Source organism: Suillus subaureus (assembly GCF_016647635.1).
Source record: "Suillus subaureus strain MN1 chromosome Unknown BJ212scaffold_24, whole genome shotgun sequence".
Classification (NCBI taxonomy): Eukaryota; Fungi; Basidiomycota; class Agaricomycetes; order Boletales; family Suillaceae; genus Suillus; species Suillus subaureus.
The window spans coordinates 524,176-542,665 of NW_024538580.1; the positions used below are offsets into that span (position 1 = coordinate 524,176).

An 18,490-nucleotide genomic window follows, 5' to 3' on the forward strand; every position below is an offset into this window, starting at 1 on the left:
ACGTACTGCCGACGTTCTCCACGTACTCCAACGTATGTAGACAGAGGAGGAATAGGTGGTAATTCCACGTTCAAGAACTGTTCAAGATAAGTGGGAGCGTTAAAAGTTTCAAGGTCCCTAAGCGACTCGGTCAAAAAATTGTCACCTATGCCGTAAAGCAATCAATGTTCCATCGTAGTCGTGTGATGACTATGCGACCATGAATTTCATGAGGAACGTTGATACGATATTTGTCCATAGCTGAGCGTATGATATTGAGCGTATTCTATGGAATCGGACATATTACGTAACACTAGACATCTACGAATGAACGTTAAAACGTTTCAACGCCTCTACATGTCCCTTACAAGGCATCCTCTTTGAACACTTTTTCCACAACATTGAGTATAGCCAACAACTTCTCCTCGTTGTGCCTCCGACCCACGAGCTGTAGACATATGGGAATATTATCATATGTGGCTGGGTTCCATTGATCATGAATAAATTTTTCAACATCATTCCTCGAATGTGGAAGAGGTGGGTAAGTGGCAGATGTCGTGGCTGTGAACCGGCCAACGGGAAAGACAACGCCTGGCAAGTCCAACAGATTCCAATGAGAAGTATAACCCCACCACCTGGTTGTGTTATGGGGCGGAGCTAATGTGGGCGCAACCGGACAAAGGATAGCATCCACAGGACGTCCACTAACAGTACGTTGTTGAGTAGCATTCCAGTGTGCTAATGCTTTTGAGCGGAACGCTTCCCGTTCCGAGTTGACCTTGAATATATTTGCGGGCGTATACGGACCTCGTCCCTGTGCGTGTTTGAGGATCCATTCCGTCAGAGGTACCTCGGACTCTCCGCCTGCTCTAATGGTTTCGTGGTACTCTGCCCCGCCATCCAGTAAATACAGCTTCGTCTACGTGAAGAATAAAACCATTAGATTTGATACTGGAAAAAAAAAGTATCTTACAAGGAGATCCCATCCATTCTGATGATCCACAGCTTGCCATTCGATTACATCGTGTCCAGCACGTGTTAAGGCTTGTTTGTATTTGTTCAAAGCCTGCGTGATCGGAGGATGCGGTGCAACAACGCCATCGTCAAAAAGGATAGCAATCGCAAGTTTTTCTGGTAAACCTTCCCCTTTCGCCACACCTCTTTTCCATGGCATCTCTAGTAGTGGAGGTTCACTGAGCCACGGCTCTGCATCGAGCATAACCCGACAGAATAATTCGAGGTCCCTTGCAGACCTTGCCAACGGTCCGACACAACCCACGATTGCATCCATCCCGTCATGTGAACCCAGAAGACCAGAATGTGGCAGACGTGCCACTGATCCTTTCAGCCCATACAAACCACAATGGGCTGCGGGGATCCGAACGCTCCCACCGATATCAGTTCCAACGCCCATAGGGCTACCATGACATGCTATAAGCGCCCCCTCGCCACCACTGCTTCCTCCTGGGGTTAAATTGCGATTAAACGGATTAACAGTCTTGCCGAACACGTTGTTGTCCGTCTCGAGCGACTGAAAGTCAGGTAAGTGAATGCACAAAGACATACACAACAGTACTGACAAGTAAAGTTTGCGGAGTCTGTGTTTTGACGTATAGAATCGCACCGGCGTTGCGTAGAATTTCTACCACCAGTGCGTCACTGTCCGCAACATTTTTGTACGCCCAGCCTTAAAAAAAAGGCGATAAACGACTGGTTTGAGCAGAAGACACGTTTCTCACCAAGATACCCTGACGAAGTATCCAGACCTTTGATTTTGATGTGATCTTTGATGGAAACTGGTAAACCGTGTAGTGGTCCTATGACGTTTCCAGTTTTCTCCAGATATCGGTCAAGCTTGCTTGCTTGCAGGAATGCTTCATCGAGCAAAACTTCTGAAAGACAGTTGGTGATATCTTGGGCAGCCACCGCTACTTTGACGAACGCCCGCAGAACGTCCTGCGCAGTATAGACTCGCTTGCGAATCAAATCTACGATCGCCGTTGCATCACAATGGACAATGATACGCTCCGTCTCTGTGAGCTTGCTAAGCGGGTACTGTGAGAGGTCGATGGCATCACTTGGAACATGAATACGCCCTTTGCGATACGTGGATAGCTTTGCCTCGCGCTCCATTCGTTTTCGGGTGGCTACATCGTGGATATGGACCATTGTAAATAGATGGAACGGCAGAAGAGGCGCCGTTGACAAATTTTCTGCAGCCAACAATAGCGCACCTCTTTATACGTACTACCAGGTTGCAATATGAAATCACTGATTAGAAATGAATCTCAAAATTCCTGAGGCTATGCACGACGATGCACCTGATTGACTGGCGGCAGATTAATGCGTAATATCGGTATGCAGAGCCCACGAGAGTCTGCACACTGCAGATAAGGTAATTGGGACACCGATCGACCGGCATGCATGGCAGTGGGGAGCGAAAAATGTAGCCATGTCTTCCTAGACGCTCGTACAGCACGTTACAATTATTTTTTCATTGCGACATGCGTGGTTCCTGGGAGGAAAAAAAAGATCATGTATCCACTGTAGAACACATCATCATCACAATCTGGTTTGTGTTCAAAGCCTGTCGAAGTGAATTGTAAAGCTTCAAGCAAGCGTTATTAAACTTGTGTACAAATATGCGATGCACACAACACCAAACGTGGGCCAAATAATACCATAACTAGTAGTCTCCTGGTGCCATGGAAGTTCTACTTTCCGTTCTAGGCATTTTTTAACGGCGCCCTAACACAACAATTTGATCTGCCCCCAACTTACGCACCCGACGTCTTAAGCCAGGCCCTCAAATGCGCGTTTGGGTCTTCTTGACACAAGTATGGCCAGTTGGAAAGCGCGGAAGATTATACTAAGGCAGGCGCCAGGAATGCTATACTCCAAGGCTTATCTAGACTTGATGGAGTGCCCCAAAAACTTCTACATATTCCGAGATTCTGCTTCTTTGCTATCACCGGTCGTTGTTAATGATCCTGTACCGCCTTCTGATCAACCACATGACCATTGGGCTATGAAATGACACGGAAACTTGAATTCCAGTATTATCGGAGCCCCGAGTTGGCATCTTACCAAACTTGAAGGGCTCAGTTGAACCTGCACTTGCTGAGAGTCTTGGCTCGAGACGAGATGGTATTTCTGAGTCACGATACGAATCTCGTTAAGACGATGTGCCTAGGCCCATCAGTGCACGTTCTCATGCGCTACTAGCCCGGCCGAGTTGTCCGAGACCCTTGATCTCCATTCGCACCGACATTAAATGTCCGAAGTCTGCGGAAGAACGAAGGGAAAAGGACAAGAGCTCTAAGTCGATTGACTAACACGTTTCCTCGGTGATCACGCGACCCTACGATATGATGTCATTTATTTGTACTTTAATTAAACAAATCACGTGACTTCCTGATGGATCCCATTGAATCACATTCGTCTGATAGCACCTTGATCTTTTCATGTGAGTCGCGCCCTGATGTTTATTGCTATCATCGGCTTGCGTTTTTCGGGCAAGTCTACCGTCGAAAATTATCTGATCGCCAAAGGCTTCACGTCTGTCCACTTGCGCGACAAGGATGTAGAGGCAGGTCCTGCCAAACACCCTGTTCCTTGAATTCAGAACACCAACAATGGTCCCCTCAGATCACAGCAGGCGTTGAAAATCCGGTCATTCCGCAGGCCTCACCCCTGCTTCCGGTGCGAACCAATAATATCATTGGTGATGAGCACGGACGCTTCTTGGCGTTGGACTCGCCCACGCCACCATCTTCGTCCCAAAACTCAAATGTGAAAGTTCTTTCCTTTGGCTCACCAGCCCTGTTGCTGGATCATGTCACACAGCATTGGCGCTCGAATTTCGTTACGACCGACCTCAACTCAGATAGACTAGTAAACTACTTCATCAGGCGCCCTTTCTTCATGCTAATTAGCATAGACGCACCCATCCTGCAATGTTACCACCGCTGTCACGGGTATCTATCTCGTTAGCTGGTGTGAACGTTGAACTGAAAAACAACCTAGTTTGATAAACATAGCGACTCTCAAAGACTTCGTGCGGGAACATGACCGTGAAGTGTTTGGAGACAGAGCAGGGCCAGACTCTCCAGGAGAGCTTTCACTGCTCCGCCGTGCAAGTCCACAGGTCAAACTCAAAATTGTCAATTCCTTCGCTTCCATCGCAGAACTCCATTATCACCTGGATTCTTTAGATATCACGAATACAAATCGACTGAGACCTCAATGGGATACCTATTTCATGGTATGTACGTTGTTCTACGCTATTGATGGGTTCAGGATTAAATGGGCTTCAGACGCTCGCAGATCTTGCTTCGCAACGTTCCAATTGTATGAAACGCCGCGTAGGCGCCATACTTGTCCGTGAGAGCCGTATTGTTTCCACAGGGTACGTCCAAGTTGCACTTCGGGCATTGAAACTGTCATCTCGATCTGCAGTTATAACGGCACTCCTCGTGGTGTCAAAAATTGCAATGAGGGTATTTGTCTTTCCTTCTCCCCCGTTACCCGCTAATAATAGTGTAGGGGGGTGCGGACATTGCAATCGCACATCGGCGACTAATGGTACCGAATGCCTTTGCCTACATGCCGAAGAAAATGCGCTTCTAGAAGCAGGAAGAGATCGGGTTGGCGCGAATGCCACTATGTATTGCAATACGTGGGTACAACATTACTATTCTACTATCGAGTTTCATTCTGGGCCTAGATGTCCGTGTTTGAAGTGCACCATCAAGATCATCCAAAGCGGTGTCAAAAGAGTAGTCTACAATTTGAGCTATAAGGTGTAAGTGTGTCAACCTATTATGCAACATTTCTCTCAAATTGTTACAGAGATGACGCATCTGCACGATTGTTTCAGGAGGCTGGTGTAGACATCTTCCGACACGTTCCACCCCCTGAACCATAAAATTGGCGACGGAAGCTTGATAGCAAGATAAGATACCACAAAAGACATGCTTTTACTCGTTGAGGATTGCGCGTACATTGTCTTGTATATCCCACCTGTATTCTCTCAAGTAAGCGACTTCACCAGTCAAATGTCCACATGTCGCCATAAGCGCCAACCATACGGCATCTTCATTACCCCTGCCGAGCGCAACATACAACTCTCTTGCACAGGCCTGTAGTTCCTCGTGTGCCTGTTTGTGCAAGAAGCGCCTGAATGCGAGAATGACCTGCCAGCCGGACGCATCTTGCATATGGACACCGGCTACGGCAGCTGTCATCGTCCGCAAAATGGAGCGATATAAGCGATGAGAGTGAGTGTATGCTGATTCCGTTCCTACCGCTCCATAACCACGGCGTGCAAGGGCATTCTGATCGTCGGATGCATCTAGCTTTTTCAAAATGCTGCCAAAACGGGGCCAAATATCGTCCCACACTCGCCTGCTCATGAAACTGCCAACGTGGGTCACGAGTGATTCTACAAGACCAGCGGCTGCGCTGACTACAAATGGTTCGGCATCATTGAGACGATTCAGGATGAATGGCCAAGCGAGATGGATAGATGGCAACAGGGCCGACTCAGGGAGAACCGGGGTGGCAGAACTTAGCAAGGTCAGGATCCGAGCGCGAATGACGGGTGAAGCGTGTGTGAGAAAATAGATAGATCGTGAAACCATCTGCTTGGTCAAGGCTTGTCCTGGTGTGGGCGCAGGCTCGGCATTTTCGGCGATTTTCGGTTGTGTGGTAGGCCCATCTGACTGTTTTTCAACTGATTCTTCATCTGCCTTGGTGGTGCCCCATGCCCTATGAGGGGCGGGAACGTGGTGAGTGACATCTTCGTGAGGTGGAAGATCCTTCCGATGAGAAAGCCATTCGAAGAGTGGCTCCAATGAATTGGTTATCATCGACGACTGCATGTCGTCCTGACCTTCCTTTTGGGTGGGAGGCTCTTCAGCCTCGATGACCTTGATCACTTCTCCTAATACTCCCACCAAGCCTTGAACAATGACTTCGTATCCGTGATACTCATCCAAACGGTCAAAGCATTCTTCAACAACATCACCGGCCTTCTGCACCACATCAGCCCCTACGAGGCGAACAAGGACAGCCATCACTTTCGTTGCATCAACATCAAGCCATCTGCGGCTAAGGCGGCGGGAGACGGAGTCCAATGCGTAGTCAAAGTTCGACAGCAAGAGATTGGCTGGAGAGGCGTACGACATGACAGCTGACATGAAATGCAGTGTCGCAAGCCCAGTCAGGGAAAGATGGGGTGTAGGCGATACGACCGAATGTAAAACCGGATATATGACATAGATGAGAACGGAGGCATAGCGAGCCTGCAAGATTCCCGCGCTGATCGAAAGTAACTGCAAGCGAAATATCTTGTGCAGTATGAGTTGATCTTCGGATAGAGTAGGCAGTGTAGCTCTTGGCTCTGCAACCTGCAAGGTGGCACGGATAGTTTTGAACCCCTTTGTAAATTCCGTCTTCAATAACGAGTCATCTGTCTGACGATCCGTGCGGGGAGTATTAGTCTGGTTATTGAAATCTGGTGATTCGTCCCATAACTCAGCGAGGTCACGAGCTAAGCCTCTTGCAAACCGCTCCAGCTTCCTGCTGCGGGGCCCGCTCGAAATAGCCATGCCACCTTCATCCAGACTAAAGCCGCTGATCCCCTCAAGGAGGCGAGCAGCACACCATAATGCCGCAATGGCATTGTTGGTTCGTGAATAACGTCCTGTACTTACAAACCACTCAACAGCGTAGATGCTATTTTCGCCACTGCTTCTCCCCAAAGCGCGTAGCATGCGAGCGAGAGCATCGCGTGTGGACCTTGCGAGAACATTTTTTAACATTGCCTCAGGGAAATTAATTGTGTCCAGGTTGTCTGCATTGTCCTCTAGCAAGAGCTGAGCGACCGAACCCTGGCTGACACTCGTTTGTGGACTTGTGAACTCCAAGACAGAAAGCAGAGTAAAACCCCACTTCTCGATTCCGCCGGTTGGCCCTAATAACGTGTCGATACCCAAAGAGATCGATGTCAGACCGAGGCCTGTAGAAGACGTGCTACTAGACGTGGCCAACTGACAAATTGCCTCTATCTGGCCTGCGATGTGTTCCACCTTCGTATCATCCTGGGAAACGATGGATCGAGGCAAAGAACTGAGGTTCTCTTTCGATATTTCTAGAAGTGCTTGGAGTAACGGCAGTCTTGCATGCGAAGCGGCTGTCAGCAGCTCCGATAGGGCGTGATGAGCAGCTTGCGAAACCTCTGGGAAAGCACAGTTTGATAGTGACAAGAGCCAAGTCAATAAAAGAGGCCGGGATTGGGGAAGAGTTAGATATGTAGAGGTAAGGATGGCCCTTGAGAAAGACGACAGGGCAACCAAAGCGAGCGGGGTGGGATGATTCACGAGAATTGTCAAAGAATTTATTGCAATGTGCAGTTGGGATGCCGACGCACGCAACCAACTCGAAGTCCGTGGAGTCAGGTAGGGAGGCAATTCAGGTGGTTTCGGGTCCACCGCAGGAGCGTCTGCGAGGTTGATGAAGTCTTCAAGGTCCACGACACTCCGAACGACACCCTCTCGGAGGGATACATCGTCTCCTAACGACTTCACGATTACACGCTCCAGGGTACCAAGGCTCAAAGCAACGATGTCTCCATTGACCCATCCCTTCTTGCTCGACATCCCAAGAGCGATTCTGGTCATGCTGCTCACGACACCGGGTAAGATGGAAGGCAAAAATTGCTCTGAAGCATATACGCTGATGAGTGCGTGCAGGATCTTCAGCGAAATGCGCTGCAATGGGAGATGGGATGACTTTGCGGTGAGGAGGAGCGTATTGATAGTCTGTCCGAGAATAGGCATGAATTGCAGGCTCTCGGAATGCGCTTGAAGCTGGGAAACACGCGTGCGCAACAGTTCCTCTGGAGATTCTTGTGGCACTTCCTCTGCGCGACGTTCCCGAAGAATAGCCCACAGACATCGTCCGGCTGCTTCTTTGGTTTCATCATCTCTGACTTTGCCTTTACCCTTGCCTTCGGCACCACCGATGATGGAGCTGGATAACTTGAATATCTGATCCCATATCTGTGTGTCGCAGTACCACCACCATGTTTCACATAGAATGGCAAGAACACCAAATATCTTCTCCAGAATTTGGTCCGGAATGGCAGACGACTCATTCCGGCGGAGGATCGTGGACAATGGGAAAAATATGTACGACACCAAGGACTGAGATAGGGTGAAGCCAGTTCCACTCGCATCGAGTAGTGTGCTTTCAAGATTGGACAGCAGAGGCAAGACAGTTGCTACGGTCCCCGCAGATAGCTGTGATTTCTCCAGTAGCGGAACGCATATGTACTTGAACTAAATCGATGATCAAATCAGTCAGGCAAGGATCTAGACTGTGTTTCACGCACCTTTGTGAACCATTGCTGTGATAGACTATCGTTGAGTTGTATGTTCATTGGCCTTTGGGGCCCATCAGCCATGTGAGAGTGTCTACTCTTCTTGGAGTGATGAGTCCGTATTGACTCCGAAAGTTTCACTTATTCACGCTGCCATCGGTATCTAGTACTAGCCAGTACTTATTTACTCATGTGCACCTGTTCGATTTTCTCTTCTTATCATTCATTATCTTAAGTAGTCTGGCTTGACCTCTTGCCATTTTCTTATTTTCCTTTCTATTCATCTGTTTTCAATGAGTCCTGATCCCCCAAGGATTCTGCTGGTCGACTCATATGACTCTTTCACATACAAGTTAGTCCTCGTATTCTTTCCGAGGAACACGACTCAACCATTTTCAATAGCTTAGCAGCGTTGTGTCGGCAGGCTATCCAAAACTGCTACGTGCATATCATCAAGAATGATGATATAGAACTTGACGATCTATTATTATATCTGCCCTACTTCTCTGGGGTCGTCGTCGGTCCCGGCCCAGGATCTCCAGATATTCCAGAGGACATTGGTCTCGTCAAAAACCTATGGAAGATCGACGACGCACACCTTCTGCCGGTTTTCGGCGTTTGCCTGGGCCTCCAGAGTTTAGCTCTTGAATACGGGGCTAATCTACGCAGGCTCTCTGTTGTCAAGCACGGCCACGTATCTGCTGTCAAGCACATTGGCACAGATATATTCAAAGGCGTCGGTCCTGTGGATGCCGTTCGTTACCACTCCCTCCACGTTGAGTTGAGTGGTGCGAAGAACATCGAAGAACTCGCGTCGACACATGACGAGGAGAATGGAAGGGTAGTAATGGCCCTTAGACATCGCACTCGACCCTTCTGGGCTGTTCAGTATCATCCTGAATCAGTTCTCACGCGGGGTGGGGGTATTGAAGTTATGTTAAACTTCTGGCGTTTAGCGCGAACTTGGAGTTCTTCTCGTGGGCGAGTCACACGCCCATGGGATCAGAAAGCAGATGCAATCTTTGGCGTTCCGTGGCCATACGTTCGCTCATTGCCAAGCATCTCTCCTATCAACGCGCCACTACCCGCTTTCTACGATAAAATTGGGTATCCCAGGCTTGTCTGCTCCTGAGATATGCGAGGTCTTGGGCGTCGACGACGACTCGTCTCCCTTCGTTATGCTGGAATCTGCTGCACATCCAGGCCAGTTTACTATCATCGGCTGTTTGACTTCAACGTCTCTCCGAATCACATACACCATTGGAGATAGTTTCGTTCATTTGGCAAATGGGGAGTCGTGCGATCAAATATATCTGGGATCTCACGACGTGTGGTCCTGGCTTACTTCTTTTATGAGCAAGCGGAAGGTCACTGGCGGTTCATCAGAAATACCATTCTGGGGTGGCCTCATTGGCTACCTGAGCTACGAACTCGGCACTGATTCTCTCAGAGTATCAGCCGACGGGACATGTAGCCAGACACGACATCCTGATGTCAACCTTGTGTTCGTAGAGCGCAGCATAATTCTCGACTCAACTTCTGGGCACATTTATATCCAATCTATCATGGAAGACTGACGACGAATGGCTGACAGAAATGGCCGAACAGCTTCATTCTGTCGCCCGTAATTATTCAACATATTCTTCATATAATACCACGCCTTATTCAACCAAGGCGCGACCAAATACGTCTACTGTCAATTTACCAGACCGGGACCTCTATAGATCCCGGATTAATCTTGCGAAGGAGTATCTCTTTGTCGGAGAATCCTACGAGCTGTGTCTTACAGCTAATACTCGCATCACTTTGAACGACCCGCTGGCACCCAAGGCTTCATCAACATACTCCCCATCCTGGCAGCGTTATAAACATCTTCACGAGCTCAACCCCGCCCCTCACGCTGCGTATCTTCGGTTGCATCCATCGACCTTACTGGCCTCATCACCAGAGCGGTTTCTCTCTTATACTCGTCCACCTGGAACCACGTATAAGCTATGTCCCGTCAAAGGCACCATACGGAAGGGCCCTCGTATCACCCGTGCTGTTGCTGAGCAAGCGCTCAGAGGCAGCCAGAAAGAGGTTGCCGAAAACCTCATGATTGTCGATCTTATTCGGCATGATATGCATGGAGCTGTTGGAGAGAATGTGGAAGTTAAACAGTTCTGCACTGTGGAGGAGTGCAAGACAGTGTGGCAGCTTGTTAGCGTCATCGAAGGCCAGTCGGCAGACGGTGCCGACGAAACTGCCAGCCACTATGCTAATGGCGCACTGGGGTGGGAGGTTCTCAGACGCAGCTTACCCCCGGGTATGTCTCGTGGAATTGTGATTCAATTATTACTGATATACTTCATAGGTAGCATGACTGGAGCCCCGAAGAAGCGCAGTGTTCAGATCCTCCAAACACTGGAAGATGAGGAGCGCAATGTTTATTCCGGTGTCTTCGGTTACTGGTGCGCTGGAGGTGGTGGTGACTGGTCTGTTACCATTCGAAGTTGCTTCAAATACGATGACCGATATGAATGCGATGCTCATTCGTGGACGAAATTCAACAATCCCGATTTCTACCCTGGTGTTCACGAGCCAGAGCAATGGGTGATTGGTGCTGGAGGGGCCATCACTGCTCTGTCCGACCCTGATGCGGAGTGGGATGAGATGTTGGCAAAACTTCAGTCGGTCCTCCGCGTTTTTGGCGCGGCTGTTCCTCGCGGGAATTAGTGGAAATTTATTTTATCTTGACGGATACCTGCTACATCGCCGGTCTGCATTGTCTTACACACTAATTACTGAATTCAACTTCACCGCATTTTTTCAGCCGCTGAAGAATCTCAGTCACGATTGGCTTCGTGGGTGAGTTTCCGTCGCACGCAATCTTCTATCTTCCTTGAGCATTAAGCCGTTGTGGTCGTAAGTCTAAAACGCTGGCCGTCATCGAAGGAGCGTGTTACCCCACGCGTATGGATTGGTGCTCCGCCTTAGTGCAGGGTTACAGGAGACTTATTCTGGGCAATCTAATCATCTCACGCGTTATCCACACGCATGGCATTACCAGCCTAAGCACCCTAACAGCATTGCACCCCAAGGTTAGCCTATTGCATACTCTCGTGCTAACCGCGGCTATGATACCGCAGTACGGAGTCATGCACCAGTGTCTGGATATGCATCCAGTCCGAGAACACAAGGGACGCTCCGATTTCTACAAGGTCTGAAGTTTACCATGGTGCGTGTTATATTTTTGGCTTGAAATATTCTATTCGTCACACAAACGCGATGGGCTTGTAGATTGATAGTATTTCTCATCTAGGCTCATACTCTCGTTTTGTTCTTCTCTGGACCACCACCACAGATCTGTAACTAAGTCAAGACTGTCGCCCGCCTAGCTGTTACGCCAAAAGGCAGGGATACTGAAAGCTTGTGTTTCAGCATCGTGGACAGTATTTATGTAGATTATGAGAACTCTAATGAGCCAGCGTGCTTACAGGGACTACTTGGAGTGCAAGCACCGATGAACAAAGGCATATAACGACAAGATCACACAAAGCTACGACGTCACTCGCTTGATTGTCAATAAAGCATGCCATAATGTTCTCGTTGTCTCAGCTATAGTACGTTGGGCACTCTTCACGCTGAGTCATTTCTAACTGCGGTCTCAGTCTACAGTCCCGATTGCTATATCCATCATCTAAATACGGATGTTAGTTCTAGTCTCCCAATCAACACGGACATAGCCTTGCTGTAGGCTCGAATATAGGTGGGAGTACTTTTTGGATGGCTATACCTTGTGATCATTGATCATTTATTGGACACACAGCTTGATCCGTATATAGAATTCAGTGCCTATATCTGTCTGGGCACTGGGATAGACGGGATAAATAGCTTGCGCTTATACAGGTTGTGCCGCCTTTGCTTTCAACTTCGCTATAAGACACCATGTCGGACGCTGTCTCCATTAGATCCACGCGCAGTGCACCTCCAAGGTGTGTACTTTCATTCAATTGATTCTAGCTACAATCCTGACCCTCAGCTTCTAGTTATAGTGTTGCGCTTCGACATTCAATACAGGAGGAAGAAGAACCCCCAAGAGTTGTACCGGAAGCACCATTGGTAGTGTTAGCGCCCCCAACCAATCTGTCGACTGATACTCTTGTTGAAGCCACCGCGAGGTTTTGTTGAGCATCCTTCATCCCTAAAGTCTTAGTCTTACATTCTCAACAGAAACTATTCAGCTAATGTAGAAGGTCATAGAGAGGTCCATTCACATTTTCACCCTTTGGTCCAAACTCTATGCTACTTTTGCCCCACGCTCTCTCTTCAAATTCACGTCCTCTATATCACATCTCTGTCTCGAACGACTGTTTCAGACCTCAGATATACACCACAACTATCCGCAGAGGAACAGAACAAGGTCAGGTTATCGCAGAAATTCAGTTTGGTCTTCCGAATTTCCTTCGACGATCTTCTGCTGACCCACCACCTCCATATGACATAGACGGTCCATATTACACAATGATGGATATCGCGGGACTGTTGAATACAGAGGGTCAATGCGGCCTAAGATGGCTTATCTTGACGATGTACATTTTCAAAGGGGAGACCGCGAAATGGTAAGTCGTTGCCCCATTTGATCAATGACTTTCGTATGTTATCCCTGGACCCGACAGATGCGATTTGACTGGCGTTTTAACAAGGACATGCCTCTCGTGTGGAAAGTAAATTGTTCGGGAAAAAAAGTGCGACTTCTTGCCATTGTGCGAATGAGCGATTTGCTCACACTGGATGTTCTTGACGATAGGTAATATCCGTCCAGTGCAATCAGAGCAGGGATATTTTCGCCTACATTCACTCCAAGCAAAAAGAAGGGGGAGCTTCAGACATTGGATATTACTTCGAAGGGACGACCCTATATGGACGATATCCTAGTTTCATGCCTTGCAACAGAGGGAAGAAGGACCACCAAGTATGATAGATGAAGTCAGGGATACCCTCTTGCCATATATACACTACTGGACATACTCTACACATATCTAATAATCAAGTGTCTATGCCATGAGAGCAATATGTTTGAGCTCACTGCCAGATATTAGTAAGATCTGGCTTCGGGTGGTAACTTTTCGCACTCACTTCTGAACCTGTTGTCCAACCTTCATCCGTTCGTAAGCCGTATGCTGATCAGCTGTCTGACTCGAATTGAATGCATTTGCACGCTCAGATAGCTTAAGAATCGGAGCGAGCTCATAGTCGGACGAGAGGTGCCAGAAAAATGTTGATGATATGCGAATATTTGGCCGGTCGGGATGACTCTCTTTCCGCCGCTCGACAGTCTGGTCAATGGAGTTAGCTCTTCACTCGTACAATAGGTTTTGACAGTGTATAACCTCTAGCGTAGCCTCGTTCACAACTACCTCATGGAACCCAGCTTTAATAAGGCCTCCGGTGAGATGTTCAATCTGTTTTCCTACTTGCACGAGTAGGTAACGGCCAGTGGGTGGGAATCTAACTGGGATACGCTTTCCGGTATTACGCGCCCAGATATTGAGTCCAGGATACCGTGAACGACCGTGAATCGTTAAGCAGTTGAGGTCCGTATGAAAGCCAGCAAGTATGGTATCCTTTTGCCCATATTTCACCAAATCAGAAGCCGTTGGGCCAAGTAGATGAGGGCTATCCACCGCATCGATGTAATATTCCATAGAATGATGTGTGAAATACTGACCCATATTTCCCTGCATCCTTGATAAACTCTCGAGGAAGTCCGAGACCGATTGCTGTCATTTCGGCAATATTCTCGACACTGTTGTTCGAGTTAGCGACAGCCTACGAATAACACGTCTGCAGGACTCACGCGTTCTTCATGGAATGTCCCCATTTCTCCATTGTGGATTCCCACTTCTTACTAATGCCAGGTGCCTGCGGCACGACATTTGGAGCATTAAGCGCCGGATACTCAGTCTCATACGGAGGGGGAGTTCCCATTTTCCAGAAGAATCTGCACTTGGGGTCAGGATGGTGCCCGGAGATATCTAATGGCCGTTCGGCTGGGTCCAAGTTGGCGATAATATCCAAGCACGGCACATCCACGGCACATTTGGGTTTCTCAGTATTCTCCAGGGTGACGCCAACCTGATAATGAATCTCTGGCCGCTCATCCTTCTGTAAATCCTCCATAGGCTGCGCGAAATAGTCTTCAATAAGATCGAGGAAAGTGTCATTGTCTTCCTCTGATACGCGAGAATCATGAACAAGGAGTGCCCCGTATGTGATCAATGCATCAGCAGCCTGTAACTTGAGTGATTAGAACCAGCCAGATCGTAGGTGGTAAGAGGCAAACCTTGTTGCATTCCTCTTGCACTCTGATTGATTGTGTAGGTTGAGATAAGAAGATATCGAGGTCAATGACTGGGAGAGTTTCTGATAGCGTTGACATGGTGGAAATCAGAGAACTTGAATGTGATAGTGATCAAATCTGTATAAAGACAAGTCACAGGTTCTAATCGTAGACTGCTGGGCTCTTGCTCTAAGGTACTCCAGGAGCAACTTTCAAGTAGGACCCATCAAAGGATACCTTCGTCCATCCAAGGCCATCCCCAATTCAAGCCGTGCGCTGCTCCTGGAACCTGGGCGCTAACGGCTAGATTATATCTGTAGCCGATTTTCTATGTAAAAGTAGTGTGTGGGCTGAACTGTTCCGAGCAAGGCGATGTGAATTTGGTAGCGAAACTCCCCTTGATGTGAGAGGTAATCTCTTCCGATGACATTTCTACCACTCAGACATGAAAGCTGTCAAAAATGCGCATGGGACCTCAGAAGCCTTGAGGCTTGAGGAGACTTGCAAGCAAGCCGCACTGCACTGATCGAAGGCAGCCGCTATTTCGGCACATTCCGCGCTAGTTCGCCCTGTTCCCCATCTACCTCCCACTGTAAGTAGGCATCTTTCGCCACAACTATCACTGGTACACTCCCTTTAGACTGCCATCATGATCAAGGTCTGTACATCGCACCGGAGTCTCATACAATAAGCGCACGATCCTAACGAGCTTAGATATGGAGTATGAAGAAGAACGAGGACGCTGCAACCAAGAAGCGGCCGAAAACAAGTGCTGCACAGATACGAGTGCAGAAAGGTTCGTACTGGCTTTCCTGTTTTATGTTTCCTGAATTCATGAATTTAATGTATGCGATGTCAGATCTGACTGAACTTGACCTCCCTTCCACCATGAAGACTGACTTCCCGGACCCCACCGATCTCCTGAACTTCACTCTCACCATCACCCCTGATGAAGGTGTTTCTGCTGGATACTGGAAATACCTGCCTTACTGACAAAACTCGCCAGGCATGTACAAGGGTGGGGCTTTCACTTTCACTTTCACCATCAACACCAACTATCCACACGAGCCTCCCAAGGTCAAGTGCATGCAAACGGTGTGTTTTCTTTGCCTCAAAAAGCTAAGCTATTTTAAGTTTGTTTGATATAGATATACCATCCAAACGTCGACCTCGAGGGAAATGTGTGTTTGAATATTCTCCGAGAAGACTGGAAACCTGTCTTAAATTTGAATTCGGTCATGGTCGGCTTACAATACCTTTTCTTGGAGCCTAATGCAGATGATCCATTGAACAAAGGTTCGCTAGATTTTACTTCCAGGTGTATGAGCTTGTCTGATTACGTTTCACAGAGGCGGCAGAAGAACTACGAAAGAATCGCGAACAATTCCTGTACAATGTTAAGACATCCATGCGTGGTGGTAATATCAAGGGCGTGACATATAACAAGGTCCTTGTATGATGTTTGTTAGACGCGTGTAGACGTTCTCATCTGTTCACCATGATTTTTGTTTTCCACTGGCATTATTTTGTATTCGAAGATCGTCGAGATATTTGGTCATTGTGGGGGATCATTATGATAACAAGGTAACGATATAATACAATGTCTGTCTGGATCATGGATTTCCTCAATCGTTTCATTCCACATACACTCAACTTCCCCTGTAAGTGGTAAAGGAATACGGGCTAATCAAAAGCGGGATGTGGTAATGTTCTTCTGGGTTTTCGATCTCGAAAGTGATCTGCGCACATGAGTAAGATGACATGGAACGAGTATTGCCTGGCTAACAAAACAATCTTACCTCCACCCAGGGATAGAAACACTTTCTGCCTGTCTTTTCAAAATACTCCTTCGGCTTGAAGACGATCTTGTAAGTCCCAGCGCCCACTTGTTTATTCTGCAATCTGGCCTCATCGGATCCGCGTGGAGGCAACATGTTCAAGCATCGCCCATCGGCATCTGTAACGCTGCAAAGGTACGATGGTCTACCGGTAAGTGGGCAATCAAGGTAATCAACGTACCCATATGCAAATGGACTGAAGATGTCGACATTTCTCTGACCTTTATGGTACGTCTGAATGTTAACCTCCACTCCCTCTGCTGGTCTTCCAAGAGAGACATCAAGAACTTTATGGCGTGAATAAACACTAGCAGTATCTCCTTGACATAAGTGCTCACCATGGCATGTGATGGGTCCCTTCGACATGATGACGAGTACTGGGAGTCCTCCAGTCTGTAAGGCCCTTTACTATATGTAGTTTTCGAGCTTTGAAAGCCACGTGAAAGAGCTCCAAAATGCCGAGAAATGCCCCTGCCCGTCGTCGTCGTCGTTGAAAGTATAATTGATGATCACCTACTCCTCGTTCCCCTGTCACGGTTGGCTCTGAATAGGTACTCCTCTTTGGCGCAAGTCACGTGCTCTGTCAGGTAATGATCTGACTGTCAAGATTTTGTGACATTGAATATTCATGTCTGCTGTGTCCACTTCTACCGTTCCGCCTCTGGGCAAATACCTTGCATCTTCAGGTATGCTGAAAGAGAGACATATTCACTCTTCTTCGCTGACTTGATGCAGAAAAGAAAACACGGGACAAAGCCGTAAAAAACCTTGCTGTTTTCCTGTCCAGTGACTCCGAAAATGTATTGCCTGATCTTGAAATGGCTAAGCTATGGAAGGGCATCTTCTACTGTATGTCTCTACGCCCATCCTCGATCGTCTGTGTCATATCTGATGTCATATTCCAGGTTTCTGGATGTCAGACAAACCACTCGTACAGCAGGCACTAGCAGGGGAGCTAGCGGAGCTCATACTTACAATCACTGACGTACCTTCGTCACTCAATTTTCTGCGGGGTTTCTGGACAATGACGGTTAGAGAATGGAATGGGATCGATCGTCTTCGGTGCGTGCGATGATTTTATACCGTGATGTATCAGATACTAATATTAGTTTCAAGTATGGATAAGTACTACATGCTCGTAAGGAAGTTCGTGAATGCGAGCTTCAGATTGCTTGTGCGGACAAAATGGGACAGTGTCACCGTTGAGGAGTACAACTCAATATTATCTGGCCCCAACGGACCACTATGGTGGGAGGTTCTTGTACAAATATCGGAAAACAGACTATAGCTATTCTTGCAGTCCCAACAATATACGCGTGCCAACCAGTCTTGCATTCCACTTATCGGAGATATACCTCGACGAGCTTGAAAAAGCACTAACAAGTTCGGAATCACCACCTCCAGCCCCACTGTCTACGCTGCTGTCGCCTTTCATCGTCCTCGCCGCACGAACGCCTACAAACACAACCTACAAACACATTCAATCATCGTTGTTTGAGCCATTGCGTAATTCGCTGAAATCATCGTCGGGTCCTCCAAGCCGCAAGAAAGCGCGCACATCATCTCCTGATTACTCAAAATTACTTGTCAACGTCTGCGCCTCTAGCTCAAACAGCGATCAAGCAATGTATGTAGATGCTGTGCGTCAGTCGATATTACAAAAAATATTCGATGTGGCAAGCGAAACAGAAACCCGGGATGCAAATCGACGGAGGATGTACGCGTTCTACAAGGATGCGGTGGAAGATGATGAGGATGAGGACAGTGCTGGATAAATCCATACGGTACCTGTAATGCTTCGATGTTGCGTTACGAATACACTATCCTCGAAAAAGCTGCAAAGCTGGCAGTTCCCGTTACTTAGCTGATAGATTGATTACAGAGAATCAATTAAACTCGTGCTTGGTTGAAAACAGTTCGCTTATTCCATTTGATATCTGCATTACCTGTATCCGTGACTTGAGCTGC

The 18,490-nt window shown here is 47.9% G+C and overlaps 9 protein-coding genes across 9 annotated transcripts; 5 read left to right on the forward strand and 4 right to left on the reverse strand.

Moving 5' to 3' along the window:
* Window positions 1–343: 343 nt before the first annotated feature.
* Window positions 344–2,148, reverse strand: BJ212DRAFT_1275475 (amidase signature domain-containing protein; the record flags this gene model as incomplete). The annotated part of the gene is made up of 4 exons (XM_041331221.1): window positions 344–898; window positions 953–1,510; window positions 1,560–1,666; window positions 1,719–2,148. 4 exons carry the CDS (start codon window positions 2,146–2,148, stop codon window positions 344–346), a joined length of 1,650 nt encoding a protein of 549 aa, XP_041191194.1.
* A 1,279-nt stretch (window positions 2,149–3,427) lies between these two features.
* Window positions 3,428–5,352, forward strand: BJ212DRAFT_1367807 (cytidine deaminase-like protein). Its single transcript, XM_041336162.1, has 9 exons — window positions 3,428–3,568; window positions 3,628–3,956; window positions 4,006–4,243; window positions 4,296–4,387; window positions 4,438–4,478; window positions 4,525–4,657; window positions 4,706–4,783; window positions 4,831–5,218; window positions 5,286–5,352. The coding sequence occupies exons 1-8, from the start codon at window positions 3,461–3,463 to the stop codon at window positions 4,904–4,906; spliced, it is 1,095 nt and encodes a 364-aa protein (XP_041191195.1). The 5' UTR covers window positions 3,428–3,460; the 3' UTR covers window positions 4,907–5,218; window positions 5,286–5,352.
* On the reverse strand, window positions 4,959–8,446 carry BJ212DRAFT_1482776 (armadillo-type protein; the record flags this gene model as incomplete). Its single annotated transcript, XM_041340486.1, has 2 exons — window positions 4,959–8,321; window positions 8,375–8,446. The coding sequence occupies 2 exons, from the start codon at window positions 8,444–8,446 to the stop codon at window positions 4,959–4,961; spliced, it is 3,435 nt and encodes a 1,144-aa protein (XP_041191196.1).
* Window positions 8,447–8,501: 55 nt separating this feature from the next.
* On the forward strand, window positions 8,502–11,172 carry BJ212DRAFT_1367820 (ADC synthase). The gene is made up of 5 exons (XM_041336163.1): window positions 8,502–8,714; window positions 8,765–9,482; window positions 9,505–9,870; window positions 9,935–10,667; window positions 10,716–11,172. Exons 1-5 carry the CDS (start codon window positions 8,656–8,658, stop codon window positions 11,075–11,077), a joined length of 2,238 nt encoding a protein of 745 aa, XP_041191197.1. The 5' UTR covers window positions 8,502–8,655; the 3' UTR covers window positions 11,078–11,172.
* A 651-nt stretch (window positions 11,173–11,823) lies between these two features.
* On the forward strand, window positions 11,824–13,091 carry BJ212DRAFT_1367829 (uncharacterized protein). The gene is made up of 7 exons (XM_041336164.1): window positions 11,824–11,964; window positions 12,013–12,110; window positions 12,171–12,336; window positions 12,391–12,522; window positions 12,607–12,764; window positions 12,849–12,967; window positions 13,021–13,091. Exons 3-6 carry the CDS (start codon window positions 12,290–12,292, stop codon window positions 12,965–12,967), a joined length of 456 nt encoding a protein of 151 aa, XP_041191198.1. The 5' UTR covers window positions 11,824–11,964; window positions 12,013–12,110; window positions 12,171–12,289; the 3' UTR covers window positions 13,021–13,091.
* A 385-nt stretch (window positions 13,092–13,476) lies between these two features.
* On the reverse strand, window positions 13,477–14,783 carry BJ212DRAFT_1301218 (Clavaminate synthase-like protein; the record flags this gene model as incomplete). Its single annotated transcript, XM_041333096.1, has 5 exons — window positions 13,477–13,680; window positions 13,735–14,020; window positions 14,073–14,150; window positions 14,202–14,635; window positions 14,688–14,783. The coding sequence occupies 5 exons, from the start codon at window positions 14,781–14,783 to the stop codon at window positions 13,477–13,479; spliced, it is 1,098 nt and encodes a 365-aa protein (XP_041191199.1).
* A 550-nt stretch (window positions 14,784–15,333) lies between these two features.
* Window positions 15,334–16,143, forward strand: BJ212DRAFT_1301219 (ubiquitin-conjugating enzyme/RWD-like protein; the record flags this gene model as incomplete). Its single annotated transcript, XM_041333097.1, has 6 exons — window positions 15,334–15,342; window positions 15,399–15,480; window positions 15,544–15,639; window positions 15,691–15,779; window positions 15,833–15,980; window positions 16,034–16,143. The coding sequence occupies 6 exons, from the start codon at window positions 15,334–15,336 to the stop codon at window positions 16,141–16,143; spliced, it is 534 nt and encodes a 177-aa protein (XP_041191200.1).
* Window positions 16,144–16,333: 190 nt separating this feature from the next.
* BJ212DRAFT_1301220 (transthyretin) lies at window positions 16,334–16,888 on the reverse strand (the record flags this gene model as incomplete). The annotated part of the gene is made up of 4 exons (XM_041333098.1): window positions 16,334–16,423; window positions 16,484–16,649; window positions 16,704–16,809; window positions 16,861–16,888. 4 exons carry the CDS (start codon window positions 16,886–16,888, stop codon window positions 16,334–16,336), a joined length of 390 nt encoding a protein of 129 aa, XP_041191201.1.
* Window positions 16,889–17,097: 209 nt separating this feature from the next.
* On the forward strand, window positions 17,098–18,406 carry BJ212DRAFT_426159 (Nop52-domain-containing protein). Its single transcript, XM_041343169.1, has 5 exons — window positions 17,098–17,208; window positions 17,258–17,371; window positions 17,428–17,584; window positions 17,639–17,770; window positions 17,823–18,406. Exons 1-5 carry the CDS (start codon window positions 17,151–17,153, stop codon window positions 18,295–18,297), a joined length of 936 nt encoding a protein of 311 aa, XP_041191202.1. The 5' UTR covers window positions 17,098–17,150; the 3' UTR covers window positions 18,298–18,406.
* The last annotated feature ends 84 nt before the right edge of the window (window positions 18,407–18,490 follow it).